This window comes from Schistocerca nitens, chromosome 3 (assembly GCF_023898315.1).
Source record: "Schistocerca nitens isolate TAMUIC-IGC-003100 chromosome 3, iqSchNite1.1, whole genome shotgun sequence".
In the NCBI taxonomy this organism is placed as follows: Eukaryota; Metazoa; Arthropoda; class Insecta; order Orthoptera; family Acrididae; genus Schistocerca; species Schistocerca nitens.
The window spans coordinates 754447378-754474794 of NC_064616.1; the positions used below are offsets into that span (position 1 = coordinate 754447378).

The 27417-nt window shown below is 43.5% G+C and overlaps 1 protein-coding gene across 1 annotated transcript in view; it reads right to left on the reverse strand.

Annotated features, from left to right (window-relative positions):
* Positions 1–24865, reverse strand: part of LOC126249749 (uncharacterized) — a 535036-nt gene extending 510171 nt beyond the window's left edge. Inside the window, exon 1 of the mRNA XM_049951429.1 lies at positions 24743–24865. Coding sequence (XP_049807386.1) covers positions 24743–24836 — 94 coding nt within the window. The 5' untranslated portion in view covers positions 24837–24865. The remainder of the gene's footprint in view (positions 1–24742) is intronic.
* Positions 24866–27417: the final 2552 nt, after the last annotated feature.

A 27417-nucleotide genomic window follows, 5' to 3' on the forward strand; every position in this document is an offset into this window, starting at 1 on the left:
ACCATCTTTCTATCCTTGTAACTGATACGGCTAGTATCAGGTCTTCACCAGCGTGTATTGTTTCTTCAGAAAATGGGTCATCTTCAAAGAGGTGTTCATATTTATTCATAAGTGTTTTTGTATCTTTGTCTATTCCGGGGATATAAGTTGTTCTACATCCACGTGTTATTTACCTACGTGAGACCGCTTTGACCAGCTTTATAAAGCTATCATATTTCTGTGGAGAAGGGTCTAGTTCAAGGATTTTGGAGTCAAGTTCCTCAGCAAGCTTATCCAGTTGTGCTCGTTTACAGTTAAACCTTGTCTTGAAGGTGGTATAGTTGGGTTTGGTGACTGCTTCTGTAGTACAAATAATTGCTCAATGTTGCGTCCTTGGAATTAAGTCTCAATTTCTTTCTTCACTTAGTGGGCAACATTTTCACGTGCAGAGATATTATCTGGGTTATATCCACGGCCTCATCTTCCACTCCTGAAAGAGAATGGTAGCTTTGGATCATGTATTAGTTTCAGACCTGTGCGTTCTACCCAGTTTTCAAGGTCTTCTCCACTTTGGTCTGTTTCTCTGTAACCCCGTGATACACAATGGAAATTAAAATCTCCCATGAGCAGCTTCACTGGCTGTGAATAGAAATTATCTGGTTCTTTGAAACTAAACACATTATTTGGAGGTTTGTACACGGCTGTTACTGTATAAGACTCTGTTGCTACAGTCAGTATTTCTATGTCGTTATCTGCAGTTATTCAGCCGAGATATTGAGGCCTGGTTTAGCAAATATTGCACTGCCATACTGTGCGCTAGGTCTCTCAGTGATTAAGGTCTTTCCACTTATCTTCGGCCTTCTGTCATTCGGACCTCTATGGGTTTCCTGGATGAGCAGGAGATCGCAATTCTTTGTCTTACACATATTGGATAGTAATACTTCTTTCTCTACTGATATTCCTTCTTTATTTATGGAGATTATTGTAACAGCTGACATTGAAAAAAACCTTTTTGATTCATAATCGGGTGTAATGTTCTGGTGGTGGAAGGCTCTGCCGTTGGAATTGCTCCCAACGTTGCCTAGGGTACGCCCGATCGCTGGTGATGACGTTCTGTGTCGTATCTTCCTCATGTTGCGATCTTCGGGGAGGCCCCTTCCATGTATCCCGATTTGTGGTTATAACAGAAAACAGATAAGTATTAAAAGTATTCTCGTCTATAGTCGCAAATACAGTGTGTCTGCAAGTTGTACCACCGTCACACTTATCTTCTTTACTGTGCCCAAGAGCAAGAACAATCTCACCAGAATTGTTTATGGCCGAATAAGATGATCTAAGGTGTGTGTGTGTGTGTGCGGGGGAGGGGGCGGGGGGGGGGTGAAGGATTCCATGGTTTAGTAAGATATTTCGCACTCGTGCGACCATTCAAACCTTGTTGGTTTGTGCATTCTATTTAGAGGGTAGTAACTTTTCCTAGCACTAGTTACAATTCCTTGTGATGACGTCTACATGTATACTCTGCAAGCCATTGTGGAGTAAATGGCGGAAGTAATTTCGTACTAATATTATCGACCTTTGTCCTTTTCTGTTCGCGTGTTGGGCGAAGGAAAAATGTTTGTATATGCCTCTTTACGCGCCCAAATCTCTGTTATTTTATCCTCATGAACCCTCCACGAGACGTGCGATGGAGGCAGCAGAATTGTAGCACAGTCTTCTTAGAACAGAGGTTCTCTACATTTGCTTGACAGGATTTCGGGAGAATTACGTTGTACTTTTTCCAAGGCGTGCTGAAAAGTAATATCTCCGAATTTTTATGCGAAAACTCTTAAAGCTTTTTAAATAAAACTGACTATATTAGCATTCTAGATCTTTATTCTTCGGGTCTACGTATTTATTTCTTAACTTAGCCACCCTGGCGAAGAACACATTTCTCCCAGCGGGAGACCAGTTTGTTGATATGCATGCATGTAGAATGTTTGACTTTCTTGACGGATACAACTCTGCATAGTTCATCATCAGAGAAATATGGGCGCAATCCCAAAGAAGAAGTTGCTGCAGGTCATGGAGACATGGACATGGAGACATGGAGACATGGAAGATCAACAGACTGAGAACTGGAGTATCTCGGTATAAGGTGAACATGAAGATATGGGGACACATCTCAGGGGACGAACTGTGTGAGTGCGGTGAACCTTCTTCGTTCTTCCCAAATTCTCTTCATACGTTCACTGTGTTCTCTCTTGCGTTCTTCCGACCATCTTTTTCCCGTCCTGTTCTCCGTATGTTCTTGTTTAAGTGTGTGTTTCTTTATGATGTTTCTAAACTGTTCTGTATTGTTTATGTTGTCATGTGTGATCCCGAGTTCTTTAATGTCTCCTTCTGCTTCAGTGATCCACTTTGTCTTGGTTTTGCTCTTGTTTACTATCTCAAAGATTTGTCTTGTGAGCCTGCTTTTATTCATCCTGCTGATATGTCCATAAAATTTCATCCTTCTGTTTCTAATGGTGTCTGTTATTGTTTCTATGCCTTTGTCAATTTCTCTAGTTGGTCTCTTGATCTAAATTCCTTCCCGAAACACTGGTCCATATATTTCCCTCAGAATTCTTCTTTCCTACTTTTCAATCTCTCTGATCTTCGTATGACCATGAATCACTGTAGTTTCTGCAGCATAAAGTGATTCTGGTAGGACTACTGTGCCGGCTGAAGTGGCCGTGCGGTTAAAGGCGCTGCAGTCTGGAACCGCAAGGCCGCTACGGTCGCAGGTTCGAATCCTGCCTCGGGCATGGATGTTTGTGATGTCCTTAGGTTAGTTAGGTTTAACTAGTTCTAAGTTCTAGGGGACTAATGACCTCAGCAGTTGAGTCCCATAGTGCTCAGAACCATTTTTAGGACTACTGTGTTGCAATGCCTTAGTTTCTCATTGACAGAAATAGATTTCTTATTATAGTGATTCCAAATGAGCTTATATGCTTCTTGTAATCTGGAGATTCTATGTTTATTGGCTATTGAATTCAGTCCTGATGGTTGGATTATCTCTCCCAGATATCTGAAGTGGGCAGCATGTGCCACTTTCCCGTACTGAGTAGTAATAGGGAGATTATCTACAGGGTTGTTTTCCATGTACTGTGTTTCCTCGTAGGAGATTTGTAGCCCAGTTTTCTGTGGGATTTCGTATAGTTTTTTTCAATGCAAGTTTGGCTTCCTCTCTATTGTTCGTTAGAATGACAAGTTCGTCTGCGAAAGCCATACACTTCGCTCTAATTCTCTGCTCTTTTTTAATCCCAAGCTGAATTCTTTTTATTTCCTTTCTCCATGTCCTCACAATTTTTTTTTTCAGAACCATGTTAAACAGAAGGGGGGACATTCCATCTCCTTGGCGAACACCAGTATGGATATGAAAAGCTTCTGATGTTTCTCCCATGAATTTAACTTTGGAGGTTGTATCTGTTAATGCCTGTTGAGTAATTGACCTTGTTTTCCTGTCAAACCTGAACTCCTGTAAAGTGTGAAATAAAGTTTGAATCGTAAGCCTTTTTAAAGTCGACAAAAGTTACCACAGTATTTCTACATCTTCTCATTTGCAAAATTGTTTTTAAGTTCCATGTCTGTTCGATGGAAGATCGACCTTTATATATTCTGGTCTGGACACGTATGCCGGCCGGAGTGGCCGTGCGGTTCTAGGCGCTACAGTCTGGAACCGAGCGACCGCTACGGTCGCAGGTTCGAATCCTGCCTCGGGCATGGATGTGTGTGATGTCCTTAGGTTAGTTAGGTTTAATTAGTTGTAAGTTCTAGGCGACTGATGACCTCAGAAGTTAAGTCGCATAGTGCTCAGAGCCATTTGAACCATTTTTTGGACACGTATAAATAAATAAACAAAATCACAAATCCGATTTTACATCTCTCTTGCACTGCGACCGATTTTAAGTTGTGTTGCTAAGGTACATTCACTATTGTTGGAATTTTAGGAACCACGTTTCATTTGCACTTACGTTCAGTTTCATATTGCTATACCTACTAATTTCCGTTGTGTTTTTAAAGTAACTGTTGGTTGCTCAAATATTTTCAACTTTGAGCCGAACTGGGATTGCGTTTGTTAGTTAATTACATGAGACATTACTCTGTCTACCGTCTAGGGAAAAAAAGACGCACCACGAATGAGTTACGTCAACTGCTCACTAATTGTTATTCTGCGAGGTATTGACGGAAAATGTAAAACTATAAACTTTGACAGCCGGTGGATGTATGTGTGACGCTGCAGTGCAATTTGAACGCGCAACTGACAAGGACAGTAATCAGGGGACATATCGAAACCAGCTCATAAAGTCTTTGCGAATTTCATTACGTCTACTCAGTAGGATGCTAACAATGCCTTTCAGGCGCGTGAACAATGTACGCAGATTTCAGCATTTGAGAGAGGGCGTGTAATTGGGCTCAAAGAAGCAGGTTGGAGTAATTGACGAATCGCTCGACATTCGAATAGGAGCATTGCCATTATTCGACGATGTTGGCAGGAATGGGTAAACCATGGCCGAACACAGCGTCGGCCTAGAGAGACATCAGAACGTGAGGACTGAGCAATCGTCAGAGAGGTACTCAGAGCCCTAGATTCATCATTATCATCGCTCCGACGTGCAGCTGGTGCTTCACTGACCACGAGGACCATTAATAGGTGGCTCACAGAAAGGCGACTGAGCTCACGACATCCCTTGCGTGGACTACCATTGACGTCTACAGTAGTTTAGCTAATCTGGAAGAGCGTGAAGTAAGCGAATAACAAAGCTGTTAAATGTTACTTCGAGCATGACATGCATCGTCCTCGAGAGCATAACGCAGAAGAATGTGTGAGTCGCCAGAAGGCCTTGGGGAGTACGTCGGCTTGGCCTGAGAGCGACAGCCGAATTCATCCCGGAAAGAAAAAGTGTGGCCGACGTAATGGCACGGAGGCCATGCCAAGGCTCCGCTTCCGTTTCGTAACGGTTCGCGGCTTGCAAGCCTGCTAGCCTACACAACGCTCCTTATAGCCTGCCAGGCCTGTGTTTGTTGAAAATGCCAACGTCTAATATGCAATACAGAAGTAATACTTCTATACATAGGAAAATTTCCGGCAACATGCAGCACGTCAGAAAAGACAAACTCGGATAAGTCTTTAGTGGCACCTGTTATTTAGTACTTTTCGAGGTTCTGTGACACTCTTTACGACAGTTAAGCAAAGTGCTAGAAGAAATTCAGAGATATGATACTAGAGCGGAGGACATGATTAAGTCAGTAAACAAATGTTACAAAGGAACTCAGATAATCACCGTCGCAATCGATAGACTAAAGACGAAACTTCTTTCGTGAACTGAGTGTGGAGAATCAGTATCAGGGTCTGAGATAAACAGGAAAACAGCTGTACTGCCTTTATCATATGGCTTGAGTCATTTCTATGAAAGTGGGGCAACATACATTGGGATGGATTAACAGTTATTTATTCAGTCATATTTTCTTCGATTCCACACGTCTAGTAAAGGGTGCGATGCAGAACGGTAGTGGCGGACTACGTAATTCTGTAGATTTAAAGGTTTCTAGAAATTACTGCAACCAGTCGCTTTTGGTCTTGTTCTTCAATTTTTATTGTCCCGTTACCGGTTTAGAACCGCCTAGGGATTCATCACCACATGGTACATATTTATTGATTGTTTGCAGAAGTGTAGCGACAGTAAGTATGTACGTACTTCTCTACTGCAAAAATAAAATGTAATTATATGGCAAATCAATAAATGCTATTTATAAATTCTATTAAACAATAAGTTTCGAAGATATTACATATATAATTTTAGCATTGAAATTTTGTTTGTCATTTCATTCATCTTTTGTTTGACTAACACTGATCAGTACTTACGAAACAAACAATAAACATCACAGTGTTACTGTTTTTTTAGAAATGAAATTTTAAGCACTGTGGTGGGAGGAGATGATTTTGTGTGTGAGTGTGTGTGTGTGCGCACTACAAGAAGAGAGAGAGAATGTTGAGTAAGTGTGCCAATGTGAAAGAGAGAGACAGAAAAAGAGAGAGAGAGAGAGAGAGAGAGAGAGAGAGGGTAAGCGACTAGTGTTTCAAGTTTAATGATTCTTTGAAATTTTGGAAAAAATGGGTTATTTGCCAGGTCCGTTTGTTCATTGAAGATGATATGGGATGATTTGTTGTTATAGACGCAAACCTCTAATTGTTCCAAGAGGTCCATTTTTACTCCTTTGTCTGCAATGTGCAGGATGTGGAGGTTTGTTTTGATGTTTGTAACTGAAAGATTGTCTTGTGCTTGGTGGGCTTCAAAACTAGATTTACTTAAAATTTTTAAACGTAGTGCATCTGTATGTTCTCTGTATCGAATTTCGAAGTTTCGTCCTGTTTGCCCTAAAACATCAATGTAGGCCTGTGGTGTGATAGTGCCACACAAAACAACAGGGGTGCAAGCCCCATCCATGAAAAACACACCGTAACACCAATGCCTCTGAATTTTACTGATGGCACTATACACGCTGGCAAATGACGTTCACCGGGCATTCGCCATTCCCACACCCTGCCATCGGATCGACACATTGTGTACCGTGATTCGTCACTCCACACAATGCTTTCCCACTGTTCAATCGTCCAATGTTTATGCTCCTTACACCAAGTGAGGGGTCGTTTGGCATTTACCGTCGTGATGTGTGGCTTATGAGCAGCTGCTCGACCCTGAAATCCAAGTTTTCTCACCTCCCGCCTGTCGTAGAACTTGCAGAGGATCCTGATGCAGTTTGGAATTCCTGTGTGATGGTCTGGACAGATGTCTGACTATTACACATTACAACCCTCTTCAACTGTCAGCGGTCTCTGTCAGTCAACAGACGAGGTCGGCCTGTACGCTTATATACTGTAGGTGTCCTTTCACGTTTCCACTTCACTATCACATTGCAAACAGTGGACCTAGGGATGTTTATGAGTGTGGAAATTCGCGCACAGACGTATGACAGAAGTGACAACCAATCACCTGACTACGTTCGAAGTCCGTGAGTTCCGCGGAGCGCCCCATTCTGCTCTCTCACTTTGTCTAATGACTACTGAGGTCGCAGGTATGGAGTACCTGGCAGTACGTGGTAGCACAATGCACCACTCTGCCTCGTGATGGCTGGTTGTTGTGTGATGTCCTTAGGTTAGTTAGGTTTAAGTAGTTCTAAGTTCTAGGGGACTGATGATCATAGATGTTTAGTCCCATAGTGCTCAGAGCCATTTGAACCATTTGAACCACAATGCACCTAATGAGAAAAACGTATGTCTTTGGGGGTGTCCGGATACCTTTGATCACATAGTGTACTTACTGTCACCAGAGTGTATTACACGAGCTGAACAAAGAGGCTCTCGGCCCTAATACAAACTCTTTGACATAACTTTAGCTATATTCCTTGATTTATTTGCGTTTTTTAAACATGTGGGACGTGTTACCTGTGGTTGAGTGTGTGAAATGCAGTAAAATTAAATTCTGGAAAACTTTCAATATATTTTCCAAAATACTGTGTGCAGCAACAACCAGCCAACGAATACTAATAATTGTACGCAGTACAACAAAATCACCCACGACTCTCACACTGCTGCAATCAATCAATAAACATGTACCATATCATGATGATTCGCTAGGCCATTCGAAACCGGTAACGGGAAAGTAAAAATTGAAGAACAAAACAAAAAGCGACTGGTTTCAGTAATTTCAAGAAACCTTTATTCATCACACTCACAGTGATCGTCTTCCACAATGGATACAAGTTTCACACTATAGATGTCTTCATGGATGGCCTGAGATAAGGAGCGTCGCTTAAGGACTTTATAGGACCTGTTGGAGTAGTAGTCCGGCTAAGAGGGTAGTTAGCTTTAAATACACTAATGGAAAAAAATCTTACCACCAAGAAGGCGTTGTGCGACATAAACGAAATTTGGTAGTCGTGTTTATACATCTGAAAGGTGATGTGTATTCAGATTTCGCACCAATCGCGTAATTGGTGGTGGTGGTTAGTGTTTAACGTCCCGTCGACAACGAGGTCATTAGAGACGGAGCGCAAGCTCGGGTTAGGGAAGGATTGGAAAGGAAATCGGCCGTGCCCTTTCACAGGAACCATCCCGGCATTTGCCTGAAACGATTTAGGGAAATCACGGAAAACCTAAATCAGGATGGCCGGAGACGGGATTGAACCGTCGTCCTCCCGAATGCGAGTCCAGTGTGCTAACCACTGCGCCACCTCGCTCGGTTGCACCAATCGCGTAAGAGTGGCGCTAGTAGTGCTGCAATGAGGATGCAAATCAGGGTTGCTTTAAATACGCGCTCTAACGGCCGTGGGCGTTAGTTACCTTCGAGAACTAACGTGGTGAGTTTATGTTTGACAAGAACGACTTTAAGGTGACAAAAACGTCATTATCACCACGTCACAGAGTTTGAATGAGGTCATGCAGTAGGGCTACGAGAAGCTCCTTCCGCGATATTGCAGGAAGGCATGGCAGGAATGTAGCCACTATACGTGATTACTGGCAGCAGTGGTAACGGGAATCTGCGGTCGCAAGATGACCGGTCTCCGGACGGCCTCCTAGAGAGAAGACCATCGTGTTCGGCGTATGGCTCTGGCGAATCGTACTGCATCTGCAGCAGGAATGCGAGCAGAAGTTGTCACCACAATGACAGAACGAAATCTTACAAACCGGTTACTCCATGGACAGCTCTGAGCCAGGCGCCCTGTAGCGTGCATTGCGCAGATCCCAAACCACCGCCGTTTGGGCCTTCAGTGGGATGAAACGAGAGCTCATGGGACGACAAAATGGAAATCAGCTATGTTTTCTGATGAAAGCTAGTTCTGCCTCGGTGCCAGTGATGGCCGTATGTTGGTTAGGACATGCAACCAAGCTGTCTGTGTGCTAGACACTCTGAACCTACACCTCGTATTATGGTTTGGGGTCAGTTTAATATGACAACAGAATGACTCTCGCGGCTATTCCACGTACCCTGATTGCAAATTTGGGCGCCAGTCTGTGATTCAACCTGTTGTGCTGCCATTCATGAACAGTATTCCGCGGAGTGTTTTCCAACAGGATAACGCTCGCCTACATACCGCTGTTGTTACACAAGATACCCTACACAGTGTCGACATGTTGCTTTAACCTGTTCGATTACCAGATCTGTCTCCAATCGAACACATATGAGACACCATCAGACGACAGTGTCATCTACGAACAGCAATTAACCGTCCCTGTATTGACCGACCAAGTGCAACAGGCATGGAAATCCTGACATTCGGCACCTGTACAACACAATCCATGCACGTCTGCATGCCTGAATTCAGCATTCTGACAGTTACACCGGTTACTGATTTACCAGAATTTCGCATTTGCAATGCCTTATCTAGCGCTTACATTAACCTGTTTCCTTGCAATGTTAATCATTTACATATGTTACCTAGACAAAACTATTCACGAAATTTCACAACTCGTGAATTTTTTCCGTCAGTGTATTTACACTTTTTGGTGAACTTCAGCTCCCTTCTCCCCTCAAAGCTTCAAATGCGCGGCTACGAAAAATATTGGTTACATCGAAACAGTACCAACGTTTGGGATCGGGTACAGCAATTCCCGTTGAGGTCATGGGTTCCGACACTGAAATTTCTGGTTTGAATCCTAGTGGTGGAGTATGTGTTAATGAAGATAATTTTGTCTGAAAAGGGAGCTTCATATTGCTCGCTCGTGAATTTAATTCCAAGTCTCTGAGCAGGGCGGAGAGTGTGTATGACACGCCTAGTGGGGATTTACCTCTTATATGTAATCGTTGAGAGCGAGATGAACCTGTCGGATTAAATCAGTGTCATTAGACAAGGACACTGCCAAAGAAAACAGAAAACCATTGTTCGGAAGAAATGTTGCAAAATTTTCTAACGCAAAAAATGGAATCAAATTGTTTTTATTCGCCTTCAGAGCAAAATCCATTGTCACAATATTCCTCTTAATTTCCATAAAACTAATGGATATTGTTAGCAATGTTTTATTTGGAAGTGACTGAAGCATTGATGTCACACTTCTTTTGATACCTGTGGGAATGTTATGCAGAGTCGTGCCACTTTAACCACAATGTTCTCTTAGCGTATTCTGAATAGTATTGTCAGCACCAGTCTGACTTCATAGATCTGTCATACGCGTCAATGAAAATCTTCTTCAATTTATTTGTAAATAGTCGACCTAAAACGTGCCTCATTATCAATAGTTATTTTCGTGTTGACAGTTGGTCATGAACAGATTTTTTGATAATCGCTTCCATTATGTACACTAGCATTAAGATGATGTGTGTCTCCACGCAGTTTTAGATCATTGTAATGAAACTGGAAATCTATGTTTGGCCTCTAGCACTGTGTACTGAGACTTGACGCTCACTATGTTCGACTGCCTGCAGTAGACACTTACTGATCAGCTAAAAAATTATGATGACTACCCACCGCGAGACTGAAAGCCGCGAGGTGACGTAGCGGACATTTTACGATGTAAGGAAAGAATACAAGCAGAGCAGAGACAAATTAAAGTTCGTTCTACTGACGATACGGGTAGCAAATGGAGGAATACACTAACATAAGCGACTTAGACAAAGGGCACATTGTTATGGTCCGGCGCTTGTGAACGAAAGTCTCGGAAACGGGGAACCTTGTCGACTGTTTGTGTACTACCGTCGTGAGCACCTACGGAAAGTGTATGAAGGACTGTGAAACCACGAGAGGTGACAAAATGTAGGACTACTGCGCTTCCCCATAGATTGTTGAGATCAGGGGCTTCCCCGCTCTATAAAAGAGGATGGGTGGTGGTCTGTGGCTGATGTGACGACAGCGTAAAAGACGGTGTAAGCAAGAGTTTCCGAACCCTCCATTCAGTGGATATGTTTTAACATGGGGCTCCGCTGCAGACTACACCTACGTGTTTTCTTGTTGACGTAACGACATCGTCAATTACAACTGCAGTTGGCACAGGATCTTCGAGACTGGACCGTTGATCAGTGAAAACGTGTCCCTTATTGGAAATATCACTTTTTTTGGTACACCAGGTTGATGGGATATACGGAAACGTCGTTATCCAGGGAAACAGCTGCTCGAAACCTACACTGCGTTATGCACGCAGGCCGGTGGGGGCGGTATTATGGTATAGGGAACATTCACCTGGGTGTCCATAGCATTGTGGTAGTAATCGAATGCACTGAGGCAGCTGTTGACTACGTGAACATAATTGCGGACCACCTGCACATCCTCATGCTTGATGTTCTTCCCACGGGTATGGCGTTTTAAAGCTGGATAACTGTCCACATCACAAGGGCAGAACCGTGCTACAGTGGTTTCAGGAGTACGATAGTGCAATCCCGTTGATGTCTTGGCCATTAAAATTAGTCTGATCTGAATTTGATGAAGCAAACCTGGTACGCTGTCGGGTGTTAGTGCCACGCCCCCAAACCACTGGCTGGTTAATTAGGGAATAGATGCATGTGTGTTCATGGACACCTGGTGCCACATACCTCCGGAAACCTACCAAAGAGTTATCTAATCCATGCCACACAGAATCGCTACTGTATTGCGCTCCAAATGTGGATCGATACACTGGTGGACATAATTTTTTGTCTCGTCGATGTATGAGCAGCAGATTTGTGACCTGGAGTCTACGTGGTGCTTTTTGACAAGTCTCTTCCATGCACGCATTTTTAACATACGTTGACAATTAGATACCAGCGTATTCACCAAATTTTTTAGATGCCTTTATATCAGCAACAGTATAAATTTCTGTTTTTAGAGCTATTCGAAAATATCGTACTTATTTCCTCTGCTCAACTGATATTTCTTACAAATATTTTCACAAGATCTTTTACCCAAGGGCCCAACAAACTAATCCACAAAATACTGTAGGAACTGCCATTAAGTTGTAGAATTCATTCCAATCTCCATCCTCGTCTTTCCCTTGGTAGTTCTTCCAGTCGTGTCACAAATCCTATAATCCTAATAGTAACTGCGCTCGTCATAATTTATAACACAATCGAAGATTCTGGATATGTGACATTCCCTTCAGTATTGTAACCTGGATGACGGTTTTCATCGAAGTGGATCGATTATGAGAACATTGTGACTCTAGTTTTAGTGGCTGAAATTTATTCCGAGCTTATTAGGAAAAGCTTTTACACTGTCATCTGCAGTTTTTCCGAGCTATCCTCGGCAATCAGCACAGATCAAAGAGCTCATACATCTCCGATTTGCAGTTTTTATAGCCAAATGAGAATAATATTCTTCGAAATTTCGTTCTAACTCATCAGCATTTATTAGTAGACGCTAAATAATCTAAGTGACATTCTACAGTCCTTTTATGTATTAAAGATTTATCTATGGCTCGAGGAAGCTTCAGAGAATAATGGACTCTCGTCAGTAAATTGGTGTATTTAAATGAAATTTATTTATTTAGTTATTCGGAGAGGAAGAAGCTTTCAAAGGATAGAGTAGCATCGAGAGCTGTATCAGGCCAGGTTTCGGACTGAAGACCACAAAAACAACAAATGAGTTTAATATAGTTTATTGTTCTCAGTATTAGTCACTTTTGCCTTATATTACTCCTTCATTGCTCTGCCATGTTTACAACCGTTAGAACACTACTCGCATGGTGCATCTGAACCAGCTGGTACAGTTATGCTTCCGTCTGGATGAGATAATATTTTACGACGAGCGGAAACGTCGGCAAGTTCTGCAGGACTGTTGGCCTGAGGCAGCGTGCGAGATCCGCCGGCCACTTGCACATATGAGGTTTTTGACCCGAACTTGCCCTTGACACTGGGCGAAGAATCGCGACTACTCAAGGATTTCTTTTCGCTCTTTGCTTAGTGTTAAATGCAGGTGTCAGATTACCTGTGCAGAAACGTGCAGGGTCGTTTCCTTCATTTGCGAGCTTCAGTGTCACGACAGGTGAGTTAAATTGCATCGTGGGTTCGTACGAAGCTGTTACTTACGGGAAGTTTTCTATATAGTTCCTCACTGTCAGCTATTAAAAAGAATTAAGTGGTGTATCAGAACGAGTATGTGATTAAATTATAAACATGCCAACAGTGGGAACACAACATCATTCATGATGGGGAGACATGGAAAGAAACGTCTCGTTTGGCGTACCTCAAGGAAACGTGATACGATCATTACTGTTAGCGATATATCTTAATTACCTACTAGATAACTTTGCATCTTTCTGAGGTTTTACAGCTGTACACAAGGAATTCGCGTATTTAGCAAATGCTGCCGAAATGTAGGAGGGCTTACAGATGATCATTTCCTAGCAGAGAGACTGACAGCCAACCATCTGGGTAACAAATAAAATGTAATGAATATAAACGAATGAAAAAAATGTGATATGATTTGACGTCACGATCGGACGTCAATCGCTGGAATTCGGCGTAAAGTATCTGTCTGGAGTTACTGCAGGTGGGACGAATGCAAACAACAAGCCATACTGTGGGAGACGGGTTGACATTTTTTAGAAGAAATCAAATAAAGTGCAGTTTATGTGCGGTGGAAGTTAATTACCAAATATTCATTCGACCAATTCATTAATCTTGTTCGTAGGACTGGGACTCTTACCAAATTGGATTAACGGGAGATAGAGAAAAATACTCAAATCAGAACTGCTTGACTTGCCATGAGTCTGTTTGGTAAGTGCAAGAACGTCATAGAAAATCTCACCAAACTCCAATTGGAGGCACGATACAAGATATGAGATGAGCGTCAGGGATATTTTTAACCTAAGAATTTCGAGAGCTTACAATCCAAAGCGACTCAAGAAACCTATTACTTCTTCCTCTTACAAGAATAATAAGTGTAACATTAGAGAAATTCGGGCGTATGTAGAGTGTTAATGTCTACCTTTCTTCCCGTGCACGATTCGCGAAAGGAACCAGAAGGGGGAAAATTCTTCTGATGCATTAAGCTCTACATATGATAAGTTTTGGAATATAAATTTTGATGCAATTGTAACAGTGAAATGTGATCTCATATATTTTAAAGATATTATTCAATACAAACAGTCTCATGAAAGATCTGCTTTCGTTTTCATACTTGCGGCACTGTTGGGGTTACCGTCTAGTTTCACGTAGAGAAATTCTGCAACTCAAACCTTCTATGTTGTAGAAACGACGATAAAATTTGGTCACTGAGTAATATTGCCGCTAGCTGTGCTGCATGCAATGTGGAGTACCGGATAGCGTCGCTAAGTGGTTTGCTGAGGGTCACCAGTTCAAACCTTATCACCATCACATATTTGTTATGTAGTATTTATCATTTCTGAAAGGTTCTAGAAATTTCTTACGTCTATAATGTTTGCAGATTCTGGAATATTCGATGCTTGTATAAACTGCAGCACTCTCCACCCCAGGGGGTAGTTCTGTTCTGTCTGCACGCTGGTATCCGTAATAAAGGTGCTTACGGTGCTAAAAATTGTACCTAATTGACGATCCTGTTTTCGGATTTGGACTTGATTGTGATTACGACGTGTCAATATGATGTAAACTAAAATCTGCGTAGCACAAATCTGAATTACCATAGTGATTGCGTGGACGAAACAACAGTAAGTAAAACTTCTGAGAAATCCAGAGCGTGTAATTTACGACTGCTGCTCTACAACAACCCATGTAAAACATCTCCATGAATCCTACACAGGCTGTGTTGCCCATGTATATAAGTAACACGTGCTGTAGTATACAGAGTAATTCATAAATCCCATTACAGGCTTCTTGGGGTTGGACAGAGATTTAGCACATAAAGTTGTGATAAGGAACCCGTGTCCAGAAATGTACCGTATGGCTATAAAGTAAGTTTGAACATTGGATCCGTTTCAAATCTCCCGCTTCACGGCACGCACGCAAACTGAGAACAGGGCGCCGTTCGAATGGCTCTGAGCACTATTAATAGGGCGCCGTCGTCACCCCTTTTGTAAATATGACGTTGTAAGTAGGCTGTTTAGGTTTTTATGTTGGTAAAGTCACGTAGCGCTCTGTATGAAAATCACTGGCTGTGCTGTGTGCAGTCTGTGGCTGGTTTGCATTGTTGGAATATTCGCTATTGTAGTGTTGGGTAGTTGGATGTGAACAGCGCGTAGCGTTGCGCAGTTGGAGGTGAGCCGCCAGCAGTGGTGGATGTGGGAAGAGAGATGGCAGAGTATTGAGAGCGGATGATCTGGACGTGTGTCCGTCAGAATAACGAAATTGGTAAGACTGGATTTCATGAACTGATATATATATATATATATTATGACTTTTGAACACTATTAAGGTAAATAAATTGTTTGTTCTCTATCAAAATCTTTCATTTGCTAACTATGCCTATCAGTAGTTAGTGCCTTCAGTAGTTAGAATCCTTTATTTAGCTGGCAGTATTGGCGCTCGCTGTATTGCAGTAGTTCGAGTAACGAAGATTTTTGTGAGGTAAGTGATTCATGAAAGGTATAGGTTATTGTTAGCCACGGCCATTCTTTTGTAGGGATTATTGGAAGTCAGATTGCGTTGAGCTAAAAATATTGTGTCAGTTTATTGATGATCAGAATAAGTAAAGAGAGAAATGTCTGAGCATGTTCAGTTTTGCTCAGCTGTTTGAAAATCAAATAACGTAAGGGGTTTACCAGCACAGTAATTCATGAATTTTTGTAAGGGGAGGTTTCAACGTCACACACTATTTTCGGTCCACTACAACAACGGCTGCAAGAAACTGATACTTTCGCTACTGACAGGGTTGGCTGTGGTGGTCCATAGACGTGTCAAACTCCCGACTTTGAAGAGGACGTCACGTAGAAGAGAATCCTAGGAGGAGTGCTCGAAACACATTGTCCGCACCATGATCTCCTGTAGAGCGCACACGTAATAGCTCACTCATTGTCTCTGCTGCGTCCGTACCGTAAAGTGGGTTATTTGAAAATGATCCAGTCTTCAAACTTATTTTATATTCAACCGGTACATTTCCTGACATGAGTTCCTTATCAAATTTCTATCTATTAAATCCTTTCTGCAATACCATGTAGCTTGTAATAAGAGTTGTGAAAAACCCTAGACAGATTCCGCCGTCTTATGCAACAAATCATCATTATCGTCCTTTTTTTTTCGTTAGTCATCAGTCTTCTGACTGGTTTGATGAAGCCCGCCAAGAATTCCTTTCCTGTGCCAACCTCTTCATCTCAGAGTAGCACTTGTATCCTACATCCGCAATTGTTTTCTGGATGTACTCCAGCCTAAGTTTTCATCTACCGATTTTCATTCATATATGCGTCACCTATAGCACTGCGTTGCTTATGTGCATGAAGAAAAAATAACCTAAAAACTTTCAACTGAAACTAACTCGGTATCATTGCCTTCCATGGGCAAGTACTCTACCGACTAAGTTACCCAAGCACGACTCACGGCTTGTACTCACAGCTTTACCTCCACCTGTACATTTCTCCTACCTCCCAAACTTCACAGAAGCTCTCCGGCGAGAAGAGCTTCTGTGGGGTTTGAAAGGTAGGAAACGAGAAAATGGCGGAGGTAAAGCTGTCAGGAGAGCTTCTGCGAAGTCTGGAAGATAGGAGACGAGGTACTGGCGGAGGTAAAGCTGTCAGGGGAGCTTCTGTGAAGCTTGGAAGGTAAGACACGAGGTACTGGCGGAGGTAAAGGCGTCAGGAGAGATTCTGCGAAGTCTGGAAGATAGGAGACGAGGCAATGGCGGAGGTATAGCTGTCAGGAAACTTCTGTTAAGTCTGGAACATAGGAGACGACGTACTGGCGGAGGTATAGCTGTCAGGAGACTTCTGCGAAGTCTAGAAGATAGGAGACGAGGTACTGGCGGAGGTAAAGCTGTCAGGAGAGCTTCTGTGAAAACTGGAAGATAGGAGAAGAGGTACTGGCGGAGGTAAAGCTGTCAGGAGTGCTTATGTGAAGCCTGGAAGGTAAGACACGAGGTACTGGCGGAGGTAAAGGCGTCAGGAGAGATTCTGCGAAGTCTGGAAGACAGGAGACGAGGTACTGGCGGAAGTATAGCTGTCAGAAGACTTCTGCCAAGTCTGGACGATAGGAGACGCGGTACTGGCTGAGGTATAACTGTCAGGAGAGCTTCTGTGAAGTCTGGAAGATATAAGACGAAGTACTGGCGGAGGTAAAGTTGTCAGGAGAGCTTCTGTGAAGTCTGGAAGATAGGAGACGAGGTACTGGCGGAGGTAAAGCTGTCAGGAGAGATTCTGTAAAGTCTGGAAGGTAGGAGACAAGGTACTTTCGGAGGTATAGCTGTCAGGAGACTTCTGCGAAATCTGGAAGATAGGAAACGAGGTACTGGCGGAGGTAAAGCTGTCAGGAGAGCTTCTGTGAAGCCTGGAAGGTAAGACACGAGATACTGGCGGAGGTAAAGGCGTCAGGAGAGATTCTGCGAAGTCTGGAAGATAGGAGACGAGGTACTGTCTGAGGCATAGCTGTCAGGAGAGCTTCTGTGAAGTCTGGAAGATAGGAGACGAGGTACTGGCGGAGGTAAAGATGTCAGGAGAGCTTCTGTGAAGACTGGAAGATAGGAGACGAGGTACTGGCGGAGGTAAAGCTGTCAGGAGAGATTCTGCGAAGTCTGGAAGGTAGGAGACGAGGTACTTTCGGAGGTATAGCTGTCAGGAGAGCTTCTGTAAAGTCTGGAAGATAGCAGACGAGGTACTGGCGGAGGTATAGCTGTCAGGAGAGCTTCTGTGAAGTCTGGAAGATAGGAGACGAGGTACTGGCGGAGGTAAAGCTGTCAGGAGTGCTTCTGTGAAGCCTGGAAGGTAAGACACGAGGTACTGGCGGAGGTGAAGGCGTCAGGAGAGATTCTGCGAAGTCTGGAAGATAGGAGACGAGGTACTGGCGGAGGTTAAGCTGTCAGGAGAGCTTCTACGACGTCTGGAAGGTACGACACGAGGTACTGGCGGAGGTAAAGGCGTCAGGAGAGATTCTGCGAAGTCTGGAAGATAGGAGACGAGGTACTGGCGGAGGCATAGCTGTCAGGAGACCTGCGAAGTCTGGAAGATAGGAGACGAGATACTGGCGGAGGTAAAGCTGTCAGGAGAGCTTCTGTGAAGACTGGAAGATAGGAGAGGAGGTACTGGCGGAGGTAAAGCTGTCAGAAGAGATTCTGCGAAGTCTGGAAGGTAAGACACGAGCTACTTTCGGAGGTATAGCTGTCAGGAGAGCTTCTGTAAAGTCTGGAAGATAGGAGACGAGGTACTGCCGGAGGTATACCTGTCAGGAGACTTCTGCGAAGTCTCGAAGATAGAAGACGAGGTACTGGCAGAGGTAAAGCTGTCAGGAGAGCTTCTGTGAAGACTGGAAGATAGGAGACGAGGTACTGGCGGAGGTAAAGCTATCAGGAGTGCTTCTGTGAAGCCTGGAAGGTAAGACACGAGGTACTGGCGGAGTTGAAGGCGTCAGGAGAGATTCTGCGAAGTCTGGAAGATAGGAGACGAGGTAATGGCGGAGGTATAGCTGTCACGAGACTTCTGCGAAGTCTGGAAGATAGGAGACGAGGTACTGGCGGAGGTAAAGCTGTCAGGAGAGCTTCTACGACGTCTGGAAGGTACGACACGAGGTACTGGCGGAGGTAAAGGCGTCAGGAGAGATTCTGTGAAGTCCGGAAGATAGGAGACGAGGTACTGGCGGAGGCATAGGTGTCAGGAGACTTCTGCGAGGTCTGGAATATAGGAAACGAGGTACTGACGGATATAAAGCTGTCAGGAGAGCTTCTGTGAAGACTGGAAGATAGGAGACAAGGTACTGGCGGAGGTAAAGCTGTCAGGAGAGATTCTGCGAAGTCTGGAAGGTAGGAGACGAGGTACATTCGGAGGTATAGCTGTCAGGAGAGCTTCTGTAAAGTCTGGAAGATAGGAGACGAGGTACTGGCGGAGGTATAGCTGTCAGGAGACTTCTGCGAAGTTTGGAAGATATGAGACGAGGTACTGGCGGAGGTAAAGCAGTCAGGAGAGATTCTGCGAAGTCTGGAAGGTACGACACGAGGTACTGGCGGAGGTAAAGGCGTCAGGAGAGCTTCTTTGAAGACTGGAAGATAGGAGACGAGGTACTGGTGGATGTATAGCTGTCAGGAGACTTCTGCGAAGTCTGGAAGATAGGAGACGAGGTACTGGCGGAGGCAAAGCTGTCAGAAGAATTTCTGTGAAGACTGGAAGATAGGAGACGAGGTACCGGCGGAGGTAAAGCTGTCAGGATATATTCTGCGAAGTCTGGAAGGTAAGTCACGAGGTACTGGCGGAGGTAAAGGCGTCAGGAGACTTCTGCGAAGTCTGGAAGATAGGAGACGAAGTACTGGCGGAGGTATAGCCGTCAGGAGAGTTCTGCGAAGTCTGGAAGATAGGAGACGAGGTACTGGCGGAGGTAAAGCTGTCAGGAGAGCTTTTATGAAGTCTGGAAGATAGTAGACGAGGTACTGGCGGAGGTAAAGCTGTCAGCAGAGATTCTGCGAAGTCTGGAAGATAGGAGACGAGGTACTGGCGGAGGTAAAGCTGCCAGCAGAGCGTCTGTGAAGTTTCTAGGTTAGCAGACGTGGTGTTAGCAGAGGTAAAGCTGCGGGGACGGGTCGTGAGTCTTGCCTACGCAGCTCAGTCGGTGTCGGCAACACAGCCCACCGTGTGTGATGAACTTGTGTCATTTGGCGTCCGCTCAAACCAAATGCCAAGAAAAATTATGGTGGGAAAAAATTGTCGGTGGGGTACTCTTAGTCTCTGTCCGGCACGCAATTCTAGTGTACCAGGAAGTTTCATATCAGCGCACATTCCGCTGCAGAGTGAAATTTGATTCTGGAAACGTTCAACTGTTTCCATCAGCGCCACGATACCACCGGCTATTATATAATTTAAAGTGCCTCTATCTGGGGATGAGCCGATAGTGGCTCAAAAATTAAGTAATGAAAGCACAAAACATTTAGAAACTACATTTTTTACGTAAGCAGTTCTCCATAGTATTCAACACAAAGCATCCGCTATTTTAACCTAGATGCACGTTCAACGACCATAGTGTGAAAGCTATATTACCGCGAACGGTTGGCCCCATTCTTGAAATAAAGTCTCTAACGTATCGCCACACGCCGAGGATCGCAGGATATTAGACAGAGGCTCCTTATTATGGAGGAGACAGATTATAAGTCTCAGTGTGGCCATGCATGCCGGCCGCTGTGGCCGAGCGGTTCTAGGCGCTTCAGTCCGGAACCGCGCCGCTGCTACGGTCGCAGGTTTGAATCCTGTCTCGGGCATGGATGTGTGTCATGCCCTTAGGTTAGTTAGGTTTAAGTAGTTCTAAGTCTAGGGGACTGATGACTTCAGATGTTAAGTCCCTTAGTGCTTAGAGCCATTTGAACCATTTTTTGGCATATTTACGTCTTCCATGGTTTCTGTGAAGCACTTAATGAGAATGTAGGGATGGTTTACCAATCTCGGCCAACAGAGCTACTGTTCCGTCACTACTGACCAGATGTCAAAAGGATTTTAAACGTTAAGCGGGCTTCTTTTACGTTCTCATATTTGCTTGAGAAGAACTACCTGTCTGTAAGTACTGTTAATCTTGAAGGGCTTGGACATATTTCTAAAGTAGTTAAATGTCTTGGCCACGTGATGCTATTGGTTTGTAGTATAACTAAGTCCATTACTTCGATTATATCTCAGTTCTGTCAGTGCTGAGAAGAGAAAAGATGCAACAAGTTCAATATTTCATCTCTTTTCTAATTACGTTTTGTTGAATAACGTATCATTATTATCCGCTGCATTCGTACAACTATTTCGACGAAATTTCGGTATTTTAATTTTCATCTTCACCGATAACTAAATCACCCACATTTCGCAGTTGATGAATGTCAATATTAATGTTCTAAAATTGCGCACAATTTTAGCTATTTTTTAAATGATTGCATAATGGGAGTATCAGCTGCAGAAGTTACATTAATGTAAATTTCTCACCTGGGAGCAGATGTACGAACGCAGGGATAGTTCGGAGTTATGCAGTTTTAAGCTAGAAGTGTGAAAAGTGCCTTGTGCAGCAGTTACGGAAATAAAAGCTAACTGCGAATTTTTTACTCCAAAGAACTAGATGGGCAGTCCACGAGCAGCATTTTTCAAGGTCTCATCTGAAGCAGTGGAAAATTGTATGAAGGAGAAAGGATGTGTGGAGGGCTGATGTCACGGAAAGATAACCACGCAAAGCGACGTCCTTCCTTAGGAACAAAAAAAAAGACCTCTGGTGAAGGAAAAGAACAGATTAACAAATACATCCTTAACGTCTCAGGAAAAGCGTAAGCACTGCTACAAATGACAAAATGAGTAAGGATTAATGAAAGGCCCATGTATGTTTACTAGCTTTGCTGATTAACTGGAAATAAATTTTCTATCTTTTTCAGTACATCTGGTAAAGCATCTAATGGAGTGCAGAGGTGACGCTGTAGAATATTCCGTTGCTTAACGTGAGAAAACCAAAAAATAAGGATGCCGAATATGCTCCATTATCCTCGTTTCCACAACCAAAATACCCTTTTCATTGAATTGGAACATTTGTACAAGCAAAGTGTAATTTTGTCATTTTTTTACATTTTTAATTGGTTATTAATAGGAAATTCTTTCCATTGTCATGTACAATAATGATAAATATTACAAAAATATTTGATACATCAGTGCAAATGGATTTCTGAGCACGTACGTACATTCATAAAATCTGAAACACCATCGTAAAAGTTTTGGGTTATTCAGGAGGTACAGACATAAATGTGGATTGCAGCTGGTCTGCAGCGTTTTAAAAATGAGCGTCCTTGAAGTTTCTGTAAGAAAACAATGAGTTTCCCTGTTCTTCAATCTTACACACTGTCTAACAGGAGGTCCATGGCGTTGATTTAGTTAGATGCATTCTTTTCGTTTCAAAAGATCCATAGTGAGGACATCTTCCAGGACTTTGAAAATATCAGAAAAGAAGTGTACCTAATAAATACTTACAACGAAAAATAAACATGCCATTGTTCCTTCCATTGACCCCAAGTGGAATGCCGGCCGAAGTGGCCGTGCGGTTAAAGGCGCTGCAGTCTGGAACCGCAAGACCGCTACGGTCGCAGGTTCGAATCCTGCCTCGGGCATGGATGTTTGTGATGTCCTTAGGTTAGTTAGGTTTAACTAGTTCTAAGTTCTAGGGGACTAATGACCTCAGCAGTTGAGTCCCATAGTGCTCAGAGCCATTTTTGAACCCAAGTGGAATGTTCCTCACTGATGTGGAATAAGTCACAAAATCTTAAAACATATTTTCATTTACAATGTAATAGAAAATTTGTCAAAAATCATGCAGATGTTCAACACACTATGGTGCATTTGATAATTTTAGGCTATTGTAGCCATGCATCACTAAACAGAAAAATCATTTTACTGCACTTATTTACAATGATCACATTACTGCACTGAATTTGTACAGAAGTCAGATTGTACGTAATACCAGCATTATTTGCTGTTATTAGAAACATATACCCATCAGTTGCTTCTACTAAGAAGTTCATCAATGGAATGGAAGGAGCTGGCCGAATATGCTCCGTTATCCTCGTTTCCACAACCAAAATACCCTTTTCATTGAATTGGAACATTTGTACAAGCAAAGTGTAATTTTGTCATTTTTTTACATTTTTAATTGGTTATTAATAGGAAATTCTTTCCATTGTCATGTACAATAATGATAAATATTACAAAAATATTTGATACATCAGTGCAAATGGATTTCTGAGCACGTACGTACATTCATAAAATCTGAAACACCATCGTAAAAGTTTTGGGTTATTCAGGAGGTACAGACATAAATGTGGATTGCAGCTGGTCTGCAGCGTTTTAAAAATGAGCGTCCTTGAAGTTTCTGTAAGAAAACAATGAGTTTCCCTGTTCTTCAATCCTTTAGATTCCTCTTAAAATGAGTTTCATTAGTAGTTAAGCTTTTTATGGCTGGTGGTAAGTTATTAAAAATGTGTTTTGTGAATAATAGACATTTTTTCGGAATAAAGTAAGTGACTGCAAAGATTATTGTTATTTCTAGTATTGATCCCACGAACTAAGCTGCTGGTTTGAGAAAAGAGATATACTTCTAATGAAAAATTTTATTATGGAATACGTATGCACAACATAGACGCCGAGCGAGATGGCGCAGTGGTTAGCACACTGGACTCGCATTCGGGAGGACGACGGTTCAATCCCGCGTCCGGCCATCCTGATTTAGGTTTTCAGTGATGTCCCTAAATCGCTCCAGGCAAATAACGGGAAGGTTCCTTTGAAAGGGCACGGCCGACTTCCTTCCCTAATCCGATGAGACCGATGACCTTGTAGTTTGGTTTCTTCCCTCAAAACAACCCAACCCAACAACATACACAGAAAAATTGTTAAAACATCACACAAGAGAAGTAACATATAAACAGAACAGAATTACAAATAAATTGTATTACTGGGAATGTTTATGGAACGCATGTATGAGTGCTTAGTTTCTGAACCAATCCTTTAGACGAAAGTGTGCAGACGAAGTGATTTTCCCTCTCATCATCCCTTCACAGAAACGTCAATAACAGTTCGTTATTGCCAGTATTATACGGTAATTATTTACTGTCTTTACATGACAATTTATGTCCCTCGGTCACCATCGAAACAATTACAGCTGCGTAGGTGCTTCTATGCCAGTATTGCCGGCCGAGGTGGCCGAGCGGTTCTAGGCGCTACAGTCTGGAACCGCGCGATCGATACGGTCGCAGTTTCGAATCCTGCCTCGGGCATGGATGTGTGTGCTGTCCTTAGGTTAGTTAGGTTTAAGTAGTTCTAAGTTCTAGGGGACTGATGACCTCACAAGTTAAGTCCCATAGTGCTCAGAGCCATTTGAACCATATGCCAGTATTCCTTTAAATATTGTGCTGTAGTATGTACGAATATTTAGCAGCTAATCAGGTATATAACAATCAAGATTACGTTATTGCACCACGATCCGGTAGCTGATAGATTAGCATTGTTTACATTAAGTACACAGAAGATATTACGAAACACAGCCATTGGTACCTGTCGATTAAATCGACTCGACTGAAACGATATGCGTGACCTACGTTTATTACGAGCGTGCTAGTTGTTTAGTAACCTGTTTTAATCCTAGGTGCCGGCCGAAGTGGCCGTGCGGTTAAAGGCGCTGCAGTCTGGAACCGCAGGACCGCTACGGTCGCAGGTTCGAATCCTGCCTCGGGCATGGATGTTTGTGATGTCCTTAGGTTAGTTAGGTTTAACTAGTTCTAAGTTCTAGGGGACTAATGACCTCAGCAGTTGAGTCCCATAGTGCTCAGAGCCATTTGAACCATTTAATCCTAGGTGTGCAAGTATCAACAAAACACGAAAAATTAAAATATAAAACCCACAAGTTTTGAGTCGCTATGAAGCGCATATTGTGATTGTGATTAAGCGGCTGTTGCAAATGGCTCTGAGCACTATGGGACTTAACAGCTGTGGTCATCAGTCCCCTAGAACTTAGAACTACTTAAACCTAACTAACCTAAGGACATCACACACATCCATGCCCGAGGCAGGATTCGTACCTGCGACCGTAGCAGTCGCGCGGTTCCGGACTGCGCGCCTAGAACCGCGAGACCACCGCGGCCGGCGCGGCTGTTGCAGGCGCAGTGAGCGGGCACGTGTGTGGTGTGCACGTGTGTGGTGTGCAAGTGTCCCTGATGCGAGGGGTGGGGGACTCACCGCTGTCGACAGCGGCAAGGCTGCCATCGACGGTGAAGGTAGCGGCGCGCGCCAACTGCAGCTGCAGCGGCAGCAGTAGCAGAATCAGCGGCATGGCGGGCTGTGGCGTGCGGCGGCTGCGGCTGCGGTGTGCGCGCTGCGGCGGCGGCTGGCTCACTGAGGCACGCCGCGCTGCGCCGCACACCTGCTCCGTTCTCACGCCACTGCGCCGCCCCTGCCCAAACAATCTCCCTCCCTAGTTTAATTGCAGATTAGTCCGACGCCATCTGATCTGCTCGCACACCGTAACGTGCAGAGCTAGCTAGCATGCGAAATGGTGAGCCGAGCCAGCCCCGGATGCCTCTCTGCGTGAGATTACAGTTCGATGGTGTAATATACCTGCTTCTTTGGAAATGATGTTTACCTGGTTTCCTCGTTCCTGTTTAGCTGAATGTCGGGCTCTTTTCCTATTTAAGGCTCAGAAACAGAATACAAAGTAACTTTACAGCCAGAACATAAAAAAATGCAATTACAGGGTGAGAACGAATAAAACCGACAAACTGCACAGACGGATTCCCGACTGGAAATGGAGGAAAAAAAGTCCTGTGAACATTTTTCCGGAAACGCATCGTTGCCACGATAGATGGCGCTGACGAATGAAAGTTCCTCTAACCGCTTGCCGTGTGTTCCTTGCGTGTTGCGGGCTGTGTGATCGACGCAGCGTATTCTAACAAGGGAAGGTCCTTGGTTCACGTCTTCCCTCGAGTGAAAAGTTTACTTTCTTTATTTTCGCAATGTTATGATGTGTCCGTTCGTTCATTGACGTCTCTGTTCACTGTAATAAGTTGTGTCTGTGTTTTGCGAGCGCACCGCCAAACAGTGCGATTAGTAAACGAAAGGACGTGCCTCTCCAATGGGAACGGAAAACATTTGATCGCAACGTCATAGCTCAACCAATTCCTCCACAGGACGCATGTGCGTCACATGACAGATACTAATTGTCTGAAAATAAAAAAATTAAACTTTTCACTTTTTTTATTTTTATTTTTTTTGTTCTCATTTTGTTCGATTTTGTTCGTTGCATTTGATCGGTGCGGATGTCCCACGACACCCGTTCAAGTTCAGTGTTGAGCTGCTGACTCAGTTTTCTTTTTTGTTACAGTGAGCAGCTAATCCTCTGACCGAACACGCTGAGGTACCGTGCCGGCTTCACACGAGGGAAGACATTAACCTAGGACCTCTCGTACCGCAGCTGCTCACGCCAACCACGGGACCACAGCGCTCCTGAGCTCACACTATCCTTGATGTTGCCTATCTTGCGCATGGACTACTCGGTTTGTATATTTTGCTTATTTTTTTCATAGTTCCACACAACTTCTTCCTGTTTTCTCGATTGATCTGTGTTAAGTTTTTCAAGGCCTATCCACTGTGCCAACTTATAACTAAATCTGAGGGGGGTGCGATGGGGAGGTTCCCTTGTAAGCAGCAGAATGGTTCGGTATTCATCTTAGCAACAAGCCGAGATGGCGTTTGTGTACGGTCAAGAAGATGGAAACGGTCGAGAGGAAGCACGGCTATAGCAAAACAAGTATCCTCACAGACACCGACTGCCGGCCGGTGTGGCCGAGCGGCTCTAGGCGCTTCAGTCTGGATCCGCGCGACCGCTACGGTCGCAGGTTCGAATCCTGCCTCGGGCATGGATGTGTGTGATGTCCTTAGGTTAGTTAGGTTTATGTAGTTCTAAGTTCTAGGGGACTGATGACCTCAGATGTTAAGTCCCATAGTGCTCAGAGCCATTTTAGAATCGCCGAGGAATGGAAGATGTGGGAAACACTGACAAGACCAAGGGGAAAGATCATAAGACGAGTCAAGGCGTCAGGAAATAACTTTCATAAAAGTAGAGTAAGCTGCAGAGGGCAAAAGCTGTAGGGGATGACAGAGACTGGAATAAACCCATCAAACATCAAATAATCGAGGATATTGGAGGCAAGTGCTTTTCTGAGATGAAGAGGTTGGCGCAGGAGAACAATATCTGTTGCACCAAACCAGTCACAAGTTCGACTACATAAAAAAAAAACTTTCGGGGAACTGACGTGTGACTAAAGCACTAAAACATTAACATAGTACAGTGAAATAGTTGTTCCTGAGTTTCTACAACTTATAACAATATTATGCAGACTACGTAAAGCGTCCAAATATAGTTTTGCTCCACTTTCTTATTTGAGAACGTGTGTGGGCTTAGATTCAAGGAGAATATGGAATTAAATTATAATACTTACAAAAAAATATAGATTTATTGTGAAATAAAAAAATTAACATTAACCAAAATAAAGGCAATCTGTCTGAAAGCGCATATCTTTGCACAATAGTGAAATATTGATCTGCTGCAAATTCAGTATCGCCATAATCAGTAGGGCAATAGCGACTCCAGCCCACTTTGACCTTAAATGTCGATTGAAAGTGATACAGCTCCAGGGCAAAAGCATGTTGTCCCACATGCAGGTTGCCTAGATGCAGGACTGAGCTGCTGTGTCTCCAGTAACTTGATATGCAGTTTTGTCAACAAGCCTCTTAAGCAAACATACTTATGTCGTGTATAGGGAACAACAAAGGCTAAAAACGCTTCATAGAATTTTTTGAAAATATAAGCCAAGCAAAGAGCTGTAGCTTACGACAGGACAGGGCTGTGTACTAAG